Source organism: Ammodytes marinus (genome assembly GCF_949987685.1).
Source record: "Ammodytes marinus genome assembly, chromosome: 7".
NCBI classification, from domain to species: Eukaryota; Metazoa; Chordata; class Actinopteri; order Uranoscopiformes; family Ammodytidae; genus Ammodytes; species Ammodytes marinus.
Genome location: NC_137211.1, coordinates 14,583,693 through 14,602,377, shown reverse-complemented (window position 1 = coordinate 14,602,377; position 18,685 = coordinate 14,583,693). Strand labels below are relative to the sequence as shown.

The following is an 18,685-nucleotide window of genomic DNA, read 5'->3' as shown; positions in this document are numbered from 1 at the left end:
ATTTCCTTTGTGGTTTTCTGTGCTGTTCTGTACGGCCTTCCTTAAAACAATCTGTACTCTGTCAGCTATGCGAAGTGTAATATTGCTCCCCATAACTCTGTCTGCCTGCATGTATTTCTTTTTTACCGTGTGCTGTTTGGCTCGGTGTGTCCACAGAGAAGCAATAGGCCTGGGACTCCCCTGAGTGAGGACTAACATTGTAGAGCTGGGTGATAATTCAATTTTGCAATGTTTCATCCCTCCAAATAAATGGATCATGACACATTTGACATTTAAAGATATTATAGGTCACAATCTCATGTCTAAATGAATAATAAAAAGTTAAATTTTTAACAAAATGTTTCACAGCATGGAACAATCATATTTATTAGACTGAAGAAAACATTTCTATTTCTTACCTGTGATTTAGAATGATGAGATAGTTATCCCGCTATCATTTGTGTTTAAGCCTAGTGCTGCGTTCATGGGAATGTGAGCTTTCAAAACACTTGCTTGTTCTGAAAGTTCTGTCCATAAAAAATGTCCGGTTTAGTAACATACAACTGCAACAACGTGCTGTTTCTGGAGATGTGTATTGGGTTTTATGGGCGTGTGCATGTGTGTTTGCACAATCATTTTTTTTTTCGATTTTCTTCACAAAATTTTTGTTATCTGCAAGTGCATCAATTCACTCAATGATGACTGAAAATGTTTTGATAATGCGTTGTGTGCTTGTGCTCTCTGTGATGGTTAGATAGAGCAGCTGAAGCAGGAGCTGAACAGGAAGGAGTCAGAGATGCAGGCCCTGCAAACCAAACTAGAAACACTGACCAATCAGAACTCAGACTGCAAGCAACACATCGAGGTGCTGAAGGAGTCACTCAGCGCCAAGGAGCAACGTTCCAACACACTGCAGACGGAGGTCAGTACATGCACGCACACACGCACACACACACACACACACACACACACACACACACACACACACACACACACACACACACACACACACACACACACACACACAGTCATACAAAATCCACAAATGTACAAACATACACAAATACACCCCCATGTATGCAAACTCCCACCATGATGCTCTGAGCCACCCCAGCTTCCTGAAAACCAGTTGTTATGATACACACAGCCTTAGAAAGAATTATGTAGTACATAAGTTCTTGAATAGAAAACATCAGGAATCTAAAAGAAACTGCTGCTGGGTTGCTTTCTGTCTCTGTTTCGCTAACAGACGTTCAAATTCATGTTTGTGTGTGTGTGGCTCCCTTTAGTCCACCAGCGTGTGCGTGTGGGCGGGTCAGTCAGTCAGTCAGTCAGTCAGTCAGTCAGTCAGTCAGTCAGTCAGTCAGTCAGTCAGTCAGTCAGTCAGTCAGTCAGTCAGTTAAAAGCTGGCACAGTTTTCTTCGTCCTCCTCTGAACTCCACTGTTTCTAATGGTTTTTATAACGGCATTCAGGGATGGACGCAGGTTGTATGTGTGTGCTGGTGGTGGTGGGGGGGGGGGGGGGGGAGCATTTACCATTTTTCCTCCATCACTCTCTTGACTTGGAACTGATACTTTAGATCTCTTTGTGTTAGGCAGTCGAGAGCGGCCTACTAACTATGTCCACTCATCATTACAGGAAGCAATTTGGGACAAAATTAGGCCTAATTGACCATACATGTGCAAGGAATTTTGGCGCTCTCAGTTAGCTGAATACATCATACTTAAAGGAATTGGGTTTTTCAGTGGGTGGTTTTGTGTGTGTGTAGATATATTTTGTTTGTGTGTCCCACTGAAATGGCATGTAAAGAAATGCATGTGTCATAGGTGTAACTTTATGGCGAGACCATGAGACATGTCACCCCTGAGTAATCCCCTCAATTAACTAAATTGCCCACTAGAATCTCAACCCAATGAGAGGGAGACAAGGGCTGTGTTTTTTTTTCACCAAATTCCACATCTCTTTTGTTAACACTTATGGGGACGTAAAGGCTGCTATGTTTAACAAATATATATATACTTATAGCTTTAAAACCCATCATTCTACTTGGTGAACACTATACTATGTGTTGATGCCTGAGCCAGAAAATGGCTGTGCCTAAGTTAAATTTCAAGTGTGTTTACCTGTGTCTTTTAAAATGACACCAATATCATATGTTTGCTAACTAACATGTAGCATCATGACAGTGGAACAATGAACTAAAGTTGACTAACAGAGCTCCCATCACCTGGACACATCACTGTGCTCTGTGCTCAACACAAACACACACAGAAACACATACGTCCTTGCTGATTGCTGAACTCTCCAGTCTTGGATAGTTAGGCAAGGCTAGAGTTTCCCGGCCTAAGTGGGTAAACCAGAGGATGTGTAAAGATATTGAGTTTTCTTGAGGCCATTGATGGATCTAAATTCCTTTACTGTCAGTCAATCCTTATTTGGCTAGAATGCACAGGATCTCCCTTCTCAGGTCATACCTTCCATCGACACACATTATTACTTAATATCCCTACAGCAGCTTGTTTCAGCTACTACATCTCATTTAACTTTTGAACACTTTATCTACTGGCCCGTCATACCCCTCCCCGTGTGTGTGTGTGTGTGTGTGTGTGTGTGTGTGTGTGTGTGTGTGTGTGTGCAAGGTGGGGTCTCATTCATGAATGACAGTGATTGGTACAGTATTCCACTCCCCCAGAGACAGACTGGTGTCTGCCAGACCTGAGGAGTAGCTTCATCTCACAGACACTTGTCTCTAAAAGCCATTCCCCTCGGGATGGGACTAAAGAGAGAGCAGTGGCCGAACAGAGCCGGCTCTGTGAGTGAGGGGGAATGAGAAAATGGAAGTGTATTTATTTGTCAGTCAAAGTTAAGGACAGCTTCTAAATAGGCGAGATAGAATACGTCTCCGATAACTGGAAAATGTGGAAAATAATGAGACTGCGCTTGTGTGCGTGTGTGTGAGCATTGTGAGCCCTTCTGCCCACGTCTGTGGAAACTTAACCCTTTAATACAGTATGTGTGTGTGTGTCTTCCCTGGCCTGGTCAGGACAATGCAGGGCTGTAACTGTACTCCAGCATATCAGGTAACCTATCAGAGACCTTCCTGCATATTTAACCAGCAAGCCACAAAGGAACAGGCCACAGCCCGAGTACCCTTGCATGTGCTTTGGCTATGTTTAGATGTCTTTGAGAACATAGTTTTGAAACACACTGTATTAAGTTGTTTAAAGTTTTTTTTTCAGCTGTTCCTTTGCTGTTCGCTTTTTGATTACATGCTAAAATGCACAGATGCAGCGTGTTCTCTGATTTTGTCTCAGATTGAAGAACAAACAACATTTCATTGACTCATGACGATTATTACATGGCATATGGAACAAAAAAACAATACAATATCAACAAAAAAATACAGGGCTTTCTTCATAAAAGGCACCTCATTTACATATAACTGTTGGCGTATCCATCTGCAATTACAAAATGATTTCAAACTTAGTTGAATGGTTTGAACATAACTTTGGGAACCTTTTTTTACCCTTTATGCTTACATTCCCACATTGAAACAAACATACTCATCTCCCAGACAGTTCTCAAGGCAAAGATCGCAGACTCTGTGATTCCTATCTAGGCTTTTATGTCTGCCTGTGACCTTAGACATTCTGGTGTTATAAAAAAACAAATAAACAAGCCCTCTGTAGTTTTGGTTATCATACAATAGGTACTTCTCCAAGAGCCAGAGATAAGACACAACTCAGTAATCTAGTATCTGCCCCAGAGATGCACACGTTAAGCAAATAGTGGTATTGTACCTGACTGAGTTTATTGTCCTTTACAGCAGGCTCTCCCAAAAGCAATCTCTATCTCCCCAGCTCCCCATAGGCTTGTCTCTTGTATACATATCTTAACCCATTATGCATTAAGCCTATGTATTTTACACTATTTTATGGTCAACAATTGTGAGTTGTGAGGTATGTGGTAAGGCCACAATCTCACTTCTCAAGTCATTGCATAGACGTTACTAAGGATGAGATTTGTATATAACTATGACTGTATACGACATGTCCCAATTTGCTACTCCAAATAAAATACATTTTCGATAATACATCACTTGTATGCATGCTGCTGCTAGATCTCTGTATTGGACCCTGCTCCCTACTTTCAATAGGATGTGTGTGTTGTGGATCACTGATTATGTACTTGATATACTGTACATACAAAGTGTCCTAGCACAAATCATTCCTAAGTTTTCCCTATGCGACCTGTTATTACTGTCTCTGCCGCTCTCTTCTCTAGTGGTAACTCTTAAATCCTTGGGAGTAACATAATCTGAGTTATTACCTTTAATATGTTGTTGGATGCAACAAATCATGTTGTACTCGATCCTCGCGACAGCTATTAGTTGGTGTTTTCATTAAGTGAAGGTCGATAATGCTTTTGATTTACATGGTTATCACTTGAGGCGAGCATTTTGCAGGTGGATATTACCCACACTGGGGAAATCCAAAACCCAGGGTTCTAAGGTGCTTCTGTCATCATCTGATCATCAGCCACATAAATAATACAGCTATATATCATCAGATGTTTTGTTCTTAAATAAATGCCAAAAAGTAGTGTTAGTTCCACGCCTTTGAACTATATTGCTGTGCGGTGCGGCAACATGTCTGTGTTTACAGTCGTGTGGTGTTTTAGTTAAAACTTCCCCGAGTTGCGACCTCAAATATCTCGGGTTCTCATTCATCACCAGAGTTTTGCAGTGTGTCTGCCAAGAAGACCTCTGCTGGGATTTTCATTTTGAGGTTTCAGGTGTAATGACTTGAAGAAGATTTAAATGACTCCAAAAAAAAATCGCACTCGCTAACATCAACCCCTAGCAACAGTGATGAGGACTAGGGAAAACAAAAAAGAAAAGAAAAGGAATTGGAGCAGGGGAAGGGGGGAAGAATCAAGGATGGATGGAAGGACAGGAGGAAGTGAGAAGTGAGAGAGCGGAGCTGCCTGCTTGATGGATGTAGGAGGCTGTGGGCTTTTGTCAGACAGTGAGCGATGCGATGGTACGGTGTGCTGTGGTCCCCGCTGGACTGTTTTTTGTTGATCTTACCTTGTTCTCTTGTCTGATTGATGGTTCCTATAGGTAGTGAGGCGGAGAAAAAGACGCGGCTCTCAACCCCGGTTACACTCAGCCTTGCACTCGCCCCCTGCTGTGCTCTCACTCTTTCTTTCTGCTTCATTCCCTTTTCCTCCCTCTGTCCATATTTTCTCTTCCATCACACTACATCTCTCCATCTGCCTTTTCTACCCCTCCTCCCCCCCCATTTATTGGCTAATTCTCCTTATCTTGTGTCTAACCTAAACCCTCCATCTGTTAATACCCCTGAAAAAAAACATGACAAATTTAACATAGGTGAGAACTTGATTAACAAACTGCAGACAACAGTGCAGTATCTGGCATAAGCAAGTGGAAAACGGTTCATAGTTTTGAAGTCGACAGAAAATGTTTTCGACTGCTCATTTTTTAACCCTGGGCCTTTTTGTTGGGATGAGTTCCAACCACAAATGGGCCAGTTGTGATATGACCTCATCCGAACTTGACTGACCACGCGGTCACTGTTTGTCGGACCCAACAGCAGGCTCCTGGGTTCCTGGGGCGGTGCGGTTTGGGATCCAGTGTGAGTAGCAGAAAGCGTCGGGGCCCCCCAGAACAAACATGGCACGGTCCAAAATAAAGCCCTCGCGAGTTCTACACAGACCATGTGGAAAAGCCATAAAGTGGAGTTATAGGGGTCAGAATAGGGATGAGATATAATAATGGTTTACACAGGGAACGAGGTAAATATGTGCGGGGCCGAGGCAGCCGACAAAAAGCAAGTATAGACGCACACAGCTTCTTTTGCATTTGCAAGTAGAAAACATGCACTTTGGCGCTCCCGTGTGAATACGCATTAGGCATAATTCAGCGCTAATGATGCATTGAGTTAGAGGACATAAGATGAATTTAATTTGTGTGATGATTTATATCCCACATGAATGTCTTTGGGAAAGTGTGTGCGTGCTCTCTCTCTATTTTTGCACAATGCGAAACTAAACAAAAAAAAGGCATAAACACAGAGGGTAATGAGGGCTTTGCTTGGTCTGCAGTCAGCGGCGGGTTAACCAGTAGGCAGTGAGGTGCTGATAGAGGCAGCCAAAGACAATGCTCTCCTTTCTTTGTGTTCTGACCTCCACCCTGCTTTGCTCAGAACACTTAACCTCTAATTTCACACACACACACACACACACACACACACACACACACACACACACACACACACACACACACACACACACACACACACACACACACAAATCACACACACACACATACAAAGATACGCTTACACAAACACGCTGCGCAGCAAGAATACAGTCAACGAGTTTTCAGTCCCAATTATGGAATCTAAAATAGAATGATTGAATTGAAAAGAACCAGAGATGCAGAATGAACCTTATAATCTCATCCCCTCCTTTTTAGGGACACATTTTTTGTCTCCTATATCCAGCGTATTTTATTCCAAATCAAACTTCTATTTGATTAAAGCACTGCCTTTCAGCTTTAATCGTGTGAGAGTATTAACAGCCATATCAAGCGAACAGCCCTTTGTACCCGTGGGCGTATAAATAAAAAGGGGCTACAATTTCACCACCTCCTCATGAAAGCTGATGACAGTACTTTGCAAATTGAATTGGCAGGTCTATGTGCAAAAGGGCTTCTTTTTCAGACAATAACATAAACCGTGCTGGGGCTTGTGACAGTTTTAAAAGTCCACAGAGAACTTAGCTACAACAAGAGGTTTTAATGAGACAGGCTTATTTAAACGTATTACTATCATGGGCTCTAATCTGATTCTTCTGTTTATATAGGCAGCTGTACCATATAGCATGTTTTTATTTGAGCATTATGAGAGAATTTGAATGTGTTTATGAAAAAATATTCCCTTGCATTTGTTGCAACAGTGTCAAGAGAGTCTAGCGGACTGATTGATCGATTGATTGATATTCGATTTATATATCTCAGATGTAGCCGCCCTGCTTTGCCATAAAATGTCTGTGTAGTTTCATTGAGAGACAACTTTATCCACAAAAAGGGAAATAATATGCTGTAAATTATGTTTTTAAGCAACCCTGCCTATGTCAGCTGTTTCTAACTTTCTTTCATCAGCCAATGTCTCTCAAGCTAATGCCAGTGTTTTCTTAGGCTGTTGCTTTATATTAGAAAATTAAACAACTTTTCAAATGTGGGATCAACTCTAACATTCCTTAAAGTTTATGCCTGAATTCATTTGGCAGTGTACTGTAGAAGTGCAGGCTGTGCCTTATACACCGTTATACATCTCCTGTTTTTCCGATCTGTCTCATTTGCTAAGAACATAACGGTTGTTCCCTTTGTTAACAGAGGATACTAGTGAGCCACGCTAAATGGATATTAATAAGAAAATATGACAGGTAGTGTGTTGAACCAATTAGCGTGGACAACGTGTAAAAACAGAAAATCTTGAATAATTGTGAAGATGTTTGACCAGTAACTTTAGCTCGTTATTCAAGTCTGGCACCAGAAGTGCCACAAAAAAAATAATCTTTTCTCCAATATGGTTGTAGGTACATTAAAACCTTCAAAATAGTGATATGATCAGAAATTGTTTGCCCAAAAAAACGTCCAGGGGCTGGTTTCCCGATAACGTCCTCTCTTAGCGAGCTACGAAGACTCCTACGTTATGACTTACCAAAGTTGTTTACCTCTGTAGTCGTGGTTCCCGAACGGTCTCTTAGGAGAAGCACTCCTTACGTCGTTCGTACACTGCTGAAATCGATTGCTCAGAGTTCGATTTTCCATTTCCTGCTCATTTCATGCGCAGCTGCATGACAACACTAGGCTATATTATAAAACGTATTGCAGTCTTTGCGAATAAAAGATAGCTAGAAATCCTTCTAGACCGAAACATTTATTTAACACTAGAAGCGCCAGCGTTCTCATATGCTGCGTAATCAAATCTACCCGTGCATTTCTAGTGTAATATAAAGTCATACATTAGTTTGTTTAACCATCATCTGTGTTTTGGACCTCTTGTTTTATAATCTAAGTATCTTTAAGAACACTAATCACGTTTCGTGGTGGGTCAGTAATGAAACTGAAAGTAGATATAATATCGCCAATAGCCTATATCAATAAAAACAGACGGCCAAAACAGCGTCCAAATGAGCTAAAATCCTAAATACAATAAACATTAACATGGCACACTTATTTTAAGGTAAGCTTTAATTGATTATTAATAATTTTTTTCACACGTTTACATGTTTTGAGCCGGAGGATCCGACAAACTCTGCCCGGCTGCTGTCAGCTGAGCCAGACGAGCCGTGTGGAACACAGTTCGGAGGTTCTCAATAGTATCCAGCTGCAGCCCCGGAGACAACATACTACCATAGCCTATACTGATTTTAAAAAATATATAGAAAATATAGAAACAGCGGAGGAGATTAAGATTAAGATTGTTTCCAGCAATTATTTTCTTCATGAATGTGTGGCAGTTCCATGCGCAACAGGGATGTCACTTGTGTCCGTTTTACGCATGGTGCATGGTGCTTTAACGGAAGGATATGTGGGGGTCTGTATCTCTGGCGATGCCACAGCGATCGCAGGGACTTTCACTTGCGTCATTAAACTTATACATCTCACTGTATTTCATATCAAAGGGACACAGCGATGACTGTATTAAATATCAAACTGATAAAAACGATCCGACTGCAGGCTATAGTGTATCACGTATAAAGTATTTTCATATTGAGGGACATCGCATCCATTCAGTTAATGCAAGTCAGTTAGATGACTAAAAAGTACTTGTTCATATAGTTTGAACACTTTGTGAATGGTATTCTGCTAAAATATCAAATAGCCTACTTTACATATACGTGATATACACTATACAGTTAGATCGTTTTGAACAGTTTGTTATTAAATACAGTCATCGCTGTGTCCGTTTGATATGAAATACAGTCAGATGTATTAGTTAAATGACACAAATGAGAGCTGAAACATCCCTACGGTAGAGCTAAGAAGGCTCTGAGGGCGCTCCAGACCAACCTTACCAACGTATGACGTACGAAAGAGATTCGTAGCAAAGAACGTTTCGGGAAACAGGCGAAATGTTAAGTAGGAACTCTACGTAGGGGTTACGAATGACGTAGCGTTAAGAAGGCTCTAAGAAGGCTTTGGGAAACCGGCCCCAGAGCTTTTAGTGACATCCCATGGTCTTCATCATTGTCGAAGAGATTATTAATGTATTACATGAATTCAGTTGTAGGCAATATAGGTTGCGCCAGAATCAATTCAACTGAACACATTAGTACTCATTTGTTCAAAGCTTTAGGGGACAGCCCCAGTGTTTTCTGTATTACAAGACCTTGAGGAGGTGACCAGCAGTATGGCAGACAAGAAACACTTTTACCAATTGTACACTGCAGACCTGTGATCGTTCTGCACATGTTTGCCAGAGTGACTCTTCAACGTGGTTTGACAGGAAATTGATTCCCTGGAAACAGGATGTGCAGCAACTGGCATGCAGCGCTGGAAATGATCAGGAAAAATAATCAAAGAAGGAGCAAGTGTTAATGAGGGGGAACGCCTGCAGCGTCTCTTCCTTTATGTGTGTATGTGTGTGTGTGTGTGTGTGTGTGTGTGTGTGTGTGTGTGTGTGTGTGTGTGTGTGTGTGTGTGTGTGTGTGTGTGTGTGTGTGTGTGTGTGTGTGTGTGTGTGTTTGCATATGTGTAACTTGTGTGTCCATCTCTTCTGGAGGAGGTGATGAAGATATATGGATGTCGAAAGAGGGATCGAGACAGCTGTACGCAGTGCGGTTTAGTGTGATGATATTTGGAGTCTTCTACATTTTCTGTGTCATATATCCATCTTCTGGTACAATACCAGAAAGCATGGCATGATTGACTTTTATGCCTTGGCAGAAAACATTCATTCATTCTGTTGACAAAGATCCTTTTGTCAGTTGATTCTGGGAGTTCTGTGTGAGTGTGTGTATGCGTCCTTGTCTTTTTTTTTGTTTGGGGTGATCTGGATGTTCCCTCTGTAGCCTGTGGGCAGACAGCTGTGTTGCTGTGGTTTGATCCACAGATGTTGGAGTGTACAATGAGTACAATGAGCCCCACTTTCCACCTTACAGTCCCTGCTGTGAGGCATTTTACATCCGCTTATTATCCCGAGTCGGCCCTAAGGTGATCCGTCCATTACACAACTCTCAAGATCAAAAAGTTGTTGGCTAACCCCGGGCTTTGATGACTCACCTCACATGAAACACAGGCTAAGACCTGGGACAGGGAACGTCCCTTATTTCCGCACAGATCAACCCCAGTGTCGTCATGTCTGTGTGTCTGTGTGTGTGTGTGTGTGTGTGTGTGTGTGTGTGTGTGTGTGTGTGTGTGTGTGTGTGTGTGTGTGTGTGTGTGTGTGTGTGTGTGTGTGTGTGTGTGTGTGTGTGTGTGTGTGTGTGTGTGTGTGTGTGTGTGTGTGCAAATGAGAGAATCAAGAATGTTGGGCTGATGAAGCTTGACCCTTGCTCACCGACTTTGGAACTGTGACCTGCTTCACCTGTACACAGACACACACACACACACACACACACACACACACACATCCATGCCAACACGCATGAATATGCTTGTATGAAAAAATCCTACTTCGGTATTCAGACTGTCTTACCTCAGGGCAATCAACACTGACCTGACATCTATTGGAAGTATTCCCTCATCAGGAAACTATGGATCCTTTAGCGCTACTCCTTTTCACATCTGTGTAGGCAAAATATACCACATCCAGGTGCTTATACACCATCTGTGTGAGGCAGTACCATGTACTATATTTGCCAGCTGTTTTTATTCACCTGTCACAGATCCTTTATGGAGAAATTACTGAAAGTGACTGCAAAACTGACACCAATTGGCTCTTTGAACCCAGTGCACATCAATTCTCGTCCTTCATCATGCTCTATATTGTGGTTTCTTTCTGATGCATATGTTTGAATAAAAAAAGAGAGATTTGAATGATTACTGCTGATGTGGAGTGACTCTCTGGTGGTCTAGCATCACCTCCAAATGAAATAATCCAGACCTGGCCACATTAATGGCTAGAAAAACACAAATTTGTTGAATTTATTTAATAAATTTGGATGATTAATTTCGCAGCATAGGCTAGACGACACACAGCCAGAGAAGTAAATAGCTCACACAGCTGTGTGTGTAGTGCACCCAGAGCAGCCCAGAGCACAGCTAAGTTCAGGAGTCCCATTCACTCTACCAGACCCACTCTGGGAATTTAACAACTTTTATGGCTGTGTTGTCAGCTGAAGTGTCATTCAAACTTTGAACAGAAACACAAAGAATGAGTAAAGCTCATGGTTTGTGTGTGTGTGTGTGTGTGTGTTTGTGTGTGAGTGTGCAAACCCATTCATGTGTGAAGGTCAGAGAGCTACAGCGAGAGAAGGGAGATCATTTAAGGAATGTTGTTCTGGTCCAACTAGGAATCGACTCGCACCCAAGTGGTTGAACGAGAGTACAACTGTTTCTGTTAGAGCATGCAAGTATTGGTGCGTTGGAGGCCTTTGCTGTGGTCTTCCTATCGTCTCTGGTTCGGCCGTTTTGACTGTGGTCTACTCATATAGTCCCTGTGTTGTTTATTGCGGCCTAGAGCCGACGCTGGGGCTGATACCTTTGGAGATTCTTCTGCCAGAAAAACTTTTATGATGAAATGTGAGGCAGGAAAAAGGGAGGTGAGGACAAACAGAGAAGCTGTTTTCTTTAAGCCTCTGTTTTACTTTTCGAACCAGTGTCCAGAATCCACATTTGGCTGTCAATGCAAGCATCAGAGAGGATGTCAAGGAGAAAGATGTTCTGTCTATGCGTGTGTGTGTGTGTACATGGTTGCATGTGTGATCATACAGGTAAATGCATGTGTGCATGAACAGGTCTTCGGAACATATGCATGTGTGCATGCACACTTAGTTGGAGTTAGTTTGTGACTGTATTCTTTTGAATAAATTCCAAAAATATTAATAGTTTTGCAACCACAGAATCTTGAAAACATATCAAGGTCATTTTTTTAAATGATATGGTGCTGAGTGAGGGTCTGGGAAGCTAAAGTGGAGTTTTTGGGGGAAGATGGGGTGATATAGATGTGTTTTTAATTCATCTAATCTAAGGAATGGCTCAATGCAATCTCCGACGTCCCCTTTGGATTTGAACTGGGCCAGACTGGATAGGAGTTGGCCTCCTCTATGTCTTTTACTCCCGCACCAAACAAAAAACAAATGCGGTGATATAAGAAAACAGAAAGCATTCCCCAAGTGTCCAATTGCATAAGGGAGAACAAGTACCCCGGTTGTCCTTCTCGCTCCCTCGCATGGAAACACACAGGCGATCCACACAGAAAAAAATGCGCAAACCTACAAAGTCATGGTTGGGGGAAAAACGTGGGGTCTGTCCCAAAAACAACCTGGCTCCATGACTTGAGGGATTTCTCACGCCGACACGTCACTTTGTCTCACCACAGGACCCGCACCTTTTGAACGTCAATAGGAAAACTCCTGGAGAGTTTTGGAGCCTGCATGCTGGATGGAGGGATGGAGTGTTGAAAGAAAAGTAGTAGAGACTGGATGAGACAGAGAGAGAGGTGCTGTTGGAAGGGACGACTATACAGTATACGAGAAGAAACGGCACTAGTGGGGGAAAAGGAAAATTGGAGTGGAAATTGAAGGAGAAGAGAGAGGTTAATCACCTTGACTTGTAAGCTGTCTGTCATCTCAGCATGTGTGCTAGCTGATAAAGCCATACAGTATTTCCCCCTGCCAAGACCTGCTGATGTTTTTAGCCAGTTGGAAAGGCAGGATGGCAATGGTGTGAATAATATGCTTACAGTAACCCCAAAAAAAACATGTTAGGAATTCTCATCATATCTATCCACCTTCGTTTTCTCTTTCATTTATCTCTCTCCCTTTGCTTACTCCTCTCTCATCCGTCCACGTCTCTCTCTCTCCTTGTTGTGCATGTATGTACCGTGCCTGCTAGCGCCGAGTCCTTTTAAGAGGGTATTAGCAGGGCGTCTGTACAGTACTATCACAGCTTAGCGGGCCAATGCAGGTGAGACAGCAGGCATTTCCTGTTAGGCCTCTCCGCTACATTCTTGCTAAATTGTGCTCTTGTCAGGTGGGGTTGGAAGGGAGAGGGTCTCTCTTTTTTCCCCCCTCCTATTATGCTTCATACCCAGATGCACACGCACACTAATTTAGCCACACATGGGTATCAGCAACAGGATGGTGTGTGTGCAAAGTGAACAAAGGATTAGTGGTGTCACTACTGTATATGTGTGTGTGTGTCTGTGGAGTGGGGAGGACAGAGCAGGCCTCAGTATTATAAGATGGTTGTCTGCCAGAGGAGCAATATGAGATAAATACTTTACCATCTTACACCTGGGGGTCATGGCCTGCTTCAAATGCTACTGCTTGAGAGGAGGCGTGTGTGTGTGTGTGTGTGTGTGTGTGTGTGTGTGTGTGTGTGTGTGTGTGTGTGTGTGTGTGTGTGTGTGTGTGTGTGTGTGTGTGTGTGTGTGTGTGTGTGTGTGTGTGTGTGTGTGTGTGTGTGTGTTTTTGTGTGTGTGTATGTGTGTGTGTGTGTGTGTGTGTTTGTGTGTGTGTGTGTGTGTGTGTGTGTGTGTGACACACACAGACACAGACACTGTATACCAACACACCTGGAACTCTCAATGTTCTTAGTATATCTAATCTGCTCTTTGCTTTTTTCTGTTTGTTTGTTTATTATTTGAGTTTGACCATATATAGCAGTGCATTCTAGTTAACAAGCCCGTTATAGGTTTTTAGAACACGCAAAGTAATGCAAAATAACTAAAAGGGTCAAATAGAATGACTTTCGTAGAGTAAAAAGTTTTGGCAATATCTAATTGAAAATGTAAAAAAAAAGTCCAAGTCCCTCAGGTTTGTACTTAGCACATCAGTAAATGCACTTTGTTACTTTCCACCACCGCTCTCTTTATTTCCCAATCCCCTCAAGTACCTGGTGAAATAGTTAAAAGATGAGCACTACACAGGCTGTGCTTTAAGTGCTTTCACACCATCCACTCTGAGTCCAAGTAACACTTGTTAAAACTATACGGTTAAGGAGCCATTCTTTATAGCTTCCCTTTTATCTACAGTATGTGTGTTGCTCTTTAATACATATGAAACACATGCACACTTTAAAATGTTAGTTCAAATGGGTTCACTCATTGCACCTTAGTAAAAAAGTACTGGAAATGTAATCAGGTGTTGAAGTGGAACAGAGGAGCACATAGTATGTTTGTGTGTGTGTGTGTGTGTGTGTGTGTGTGTGTGTGTGTGTGTGTGTGTGTGTGTGTGTGTGTGTGTGTGTGTGTGTGTGTGTGTGTGTGTGTGTGTGTGTGTGTGTGTGTGTGTGTGTGTGTGTGTGTGTGTGTGTGTGTCACTGTAGGCGGTGCAGCAGAACACTGATATATGTCCAATGAAAAGTTCTGGAGGGAGCTCAGATATCACTCATCTCACTGCACACAGCCAGATACGGAGGATTTTAATGTGTGAGTGTGAAGTGTGTGAGCGGTCTGATCTATGGCAGTGCTGGCCCAATCATACAGCACTCTCAATAAAAAATTATGGGACCGACTCCAGGTTCCTTTTTCTCTCACACACACACACACACACACACACACACACACACACACACACACACACACACACACACACACACACACACACACACACACACACACACACACACACACACACACACACACACACACACACACACACACACACACACACACACACACACACACACACAATTTTACTGCATCGGTCCACAGTGGATCATATAATGGACATAAGGAGCCAGAGCTGAACTTTTTACCACTTGCAAATTTCAACAAGTAAATGTGTCGAGACATGTCAGAGACTGCTGAAAAATAACATATGGGCCACCTGAATGACAACTGGAAATCAAATTACGGTGTTAGTTTTCAAAAAGTTTTTACTGTTTTTCTTTGTACTTTTATAAGTGTTATGTGTTTTTCGTGTTTTTACGTCTCTTTGCCTGTCAGTCAATTATGTGTGTTGCCTTGTCAAACTCTCTGTTACACTTTACTTTCAAAAGATTTGCTTGCCTGTCCATCTGCCTGTCTGGCTAAACTATATGAATATTGGGTTATAACAAGGGCTGGGCGATACTGTATATGGCCAAAAATCTTATCACGATAAACATTTTCATATCATTTTTAGTAGTGTTCGGACACATATCAAATAAGTATTTGGATCAAGTTTAAATGCAGAATCAGAATACGGATTATTTCAAAGTCAGAACAAGAACATTGCCTTGTTCTGATTGTGCATGGGACAGGGACATAAAGACAGAGAAGTAAAAGCAAGTCCAGAATATGAATTGAGAATATTCAGTAAAAAAGAACCATTTGCAAATTGTGCAGCAGTGAGCAGATTGATAAAAAAATGTGAGATTGATTTTATTATTATTATTATTATTATTATTATTATTATTATTATTATTATTATTATTATTATTATTATTATTATTATTATTATTATTATTATTATTATTATTGTTATTATTATTATTATTATTATTATTATTATTATTATTATTATTATTATTATTATTATTATACTTTTATTTAAACATTCTTTATATTTCTATGGAGGAAAATGATATCAAAATATTTAGTGTTATCAGCCCTAATTATATCAACCTATTTGACTCTTTCTTACCTCCAGTGGTCTTAGTTTCTGTCCACTTGCGATATCTGTCTGACTATATGTCCGTCTCCCTTTCAGCCTGTCAGTTTGTGTTTCTGTCTGTCTTCTTATCTCCTTTTAGACTTAAAGGTACACAATGCAGGTTTAGTCGAGGGGGATTTGTTTATGTTTGCAGTTAGTTTACGAAACATATTCTCTCTGCATGTAATTCTTAGTATTGAATAAATCTATCATCATAAATAAAAATAAAAAGATTTTGAGGAACCTGTAACCAAACGACCATAAGACCATAATATGTTTGTAAACCAAACTGTGGGCCCTGCTTCTGTAAACTACAACAGTGAAACAGTAACTTTTAAGCTATAGCTTTCTCAATTCAAACAGTGTTCCAGGGATCCAATTTATTTTTTTTATGAGAGGAAAGTCTGTTTTTGCAATTATGAGAATATACTTCAGAATATGTTTCACTTTTGGAACACCCCCCAAAGTTACATAGTGCACCTTTTTAAACTTCTTGTCTTGGTCTTTTTTGATAGGTGGATGCGCTGCGGGTGCGTCTGGAGGAGAAGGAACAACTCCTGACCAAGAAGACCAAGCAGCTGCAGGACCTGACGGATGAGAAGAGCACGCTGACCGGAGAGATCAGAGACATGAAAGACATGCTGGATGTCAAGGAGAGGAAGGTGACCGTGCTGCAGAAGAAGGTAAGATGTTAGGCACCGCTTCAGACACTATCTGGAAGTGTTGTGCGAAGTGTAGCCAGACTGAAAAGTACATATCAACCAATACGCTGGGACAATGGAAGAAGAATGGAATTAGTCTACACCTAGTGTAGTAGGGGGGTAGATTTTTCACTGGTTCACAAAGTAGAGCATTTGGCATTCTCATGATTTATTTGATATAACTGTATGAAAGAGAGAGAGAGAAAAAAGGGCACAGAGGGGAAAGACTATAGCATCATAGGACTAGTGCTAAGTGCCTTAGTGGTATGCACGCTAACAGTTTAGCTTTGGTGTTGCTTATAGACAGAACATTTGTATTAAAGCTGTACTTCTATCAATAGTTTGATATTCAAGTTGTAATCAGTTGTATTTGAGTTACGTTGTTGTTTTAAGTGGCTGTAAATGTAATTGTAGGCGAGTCTGGACCAGAGTTTCTTTCAATAACAGAACATTATTGACTGTATGAAGTCAGTAGATTGGCAGTTCTTACCTGGGCAACGCTTCCTCTGTGTGTTCTGATCAGCCATTGTGAGAAGTACAGACAGTATTGTATCGCTACAGCATTGGCACTCGGCAGGGACAACATTCGCCCAGACATATGGATGCTGTGTTTAACAGACAATAAACTAGCTGGTTATCCTTGGGGTTACAACTTTGACATTTGATAAAAAATAATGTCTATTTTCAAAGGGGTCGCTTCTAGTCACAAAACTGTCTTTCAGTTAACTGTAAGGGTTTAAAGTCACAACATATTTGGTTTTTGGTTCACTCTAACTGATTTTATCAACCCATTTCAATGTGCAACAGGAAGCTTTTCTTTTTGTTAAGAAGTTCTGGTAAACACACTGTACACTGCTGTGTTAATATGCAAATGTTTACTAACATGTGCACTACATCAGCTTTATAAGGTCAGTTTATTAAACCTTTCCGGAATCCCCCTCCCCCCCAAACAAAAAAACAATCCATTATCACTGTTAGATTAATCCTCTATATAGGATTAGAGGTTGTTGTAGCGATATATAAATGCTGGTCCCAGAACAGCACACACATCCTTTAAACACATGCACACCTGCTCACAGACACATGCACACACACACACACACACACACACACACACGCACACGCACACGCACACGCACACACACACACACACACACACAGACACACACACACACACACACACACACACACACACACACACACACACACACACACACACACACTTGCACGACATGTCTCGGATGCCATAATGACTTTTATAAGGTTAGCCATTTAGACAGGGCCTGTGGCCACCTGTGGTGCGCATGTTTCTCCATAGACCAATTACGCTCACATAAAGGTCCCCTCTCAACTTCCTTGTTTCCTCTCATGTCCTCAAATTAGATCTCCCTCTCTCTCCTCCCACCTTCCCCCTTGCTGCGCTAATGAAAAGGGGCTCCAAAGGTTGCATGCGGTGCCATCATTCTGTGTGTATGTATGTGTGCGTGCATATATGAGTGCCTGGATATATTCAAATGCTTTCTTAGGTTTGTGTTCCCTCCAGGTGTATCTGTGTGAGAAATGTGCAGATGACCTTATGTGCACCCTGAACTGTACTCCTTTGGGTCCCAGTTATCGCTCTTAATTTGAGGCACTTAATACGCTTCTTTGTAGCAGATAATTGCCCCTGTGCTGCTTTCATTCAGGTTTAATTTGGACTTTGACTTTAATTTATGCCAAATAAATATTTCCAACTGGCTGCCAATTCCTTTTTGGTGAATCATTTTGGGCAGTTCAAAGTATTAACGGATATTTGTGTGTTCTTTATTTAGATATTTTTGATTATATTGCTGTGTGCAGTTTTTTTTTGCTGCAAGCATTGGTTGCCATAAGGAATCAGTTTGGATGATGATAAGGTCAAATTTGTTTTAAATGCTGCCTGCCATTAGGTGGATGGCTGGTTCTTCACTGGCATGATTTTGCTCTTCCACAATGTTTTTTTTATTACCTGTCTCTTTACAGAAAGCCTCTAAACTCTCTCTTTGTACCCTATGTGTCTTCTTTCCTGTTCTTTTTATCTCTTAGGAACCTACCTCTCCTTACAAATGTTGTTGGTTGCAATTTAAGCATGCCATAATTTTTTAAAATTTAAATCCAGCAGTGATGCAGCACTCTTTGGTAAATGGTCAGC

At 41.4% G+C, this 18,685-nt stretch overlaps 1 protein-coding gene across 1 annotated transcript in view; it reads left to right on the top strand.

Annotated features, from left to right (window-relative positions):
* LOC307253756 (ERC protein 2-like) overlaps positions 1–18,685 on the top strand; it is a gene marked incomplete at both ends in the record, with an annotated part of 115,245 nt that overhangs the window by 20,762 nt on the left and 75,798 nt on the right. Inside the window, 2 exons of the mRNA XM_080031917.1 lie at positions 734–901; positions 16,330–16,497. Of these exons, the coding sequence (XP_079888043.1) occupies positions 734–901; positions 16,330–16,497 (336 nt within the window). The remainder of the gene's footprint in view (positions 1–733; positions 902–16,329; positions 16,498–18,685) is intronic.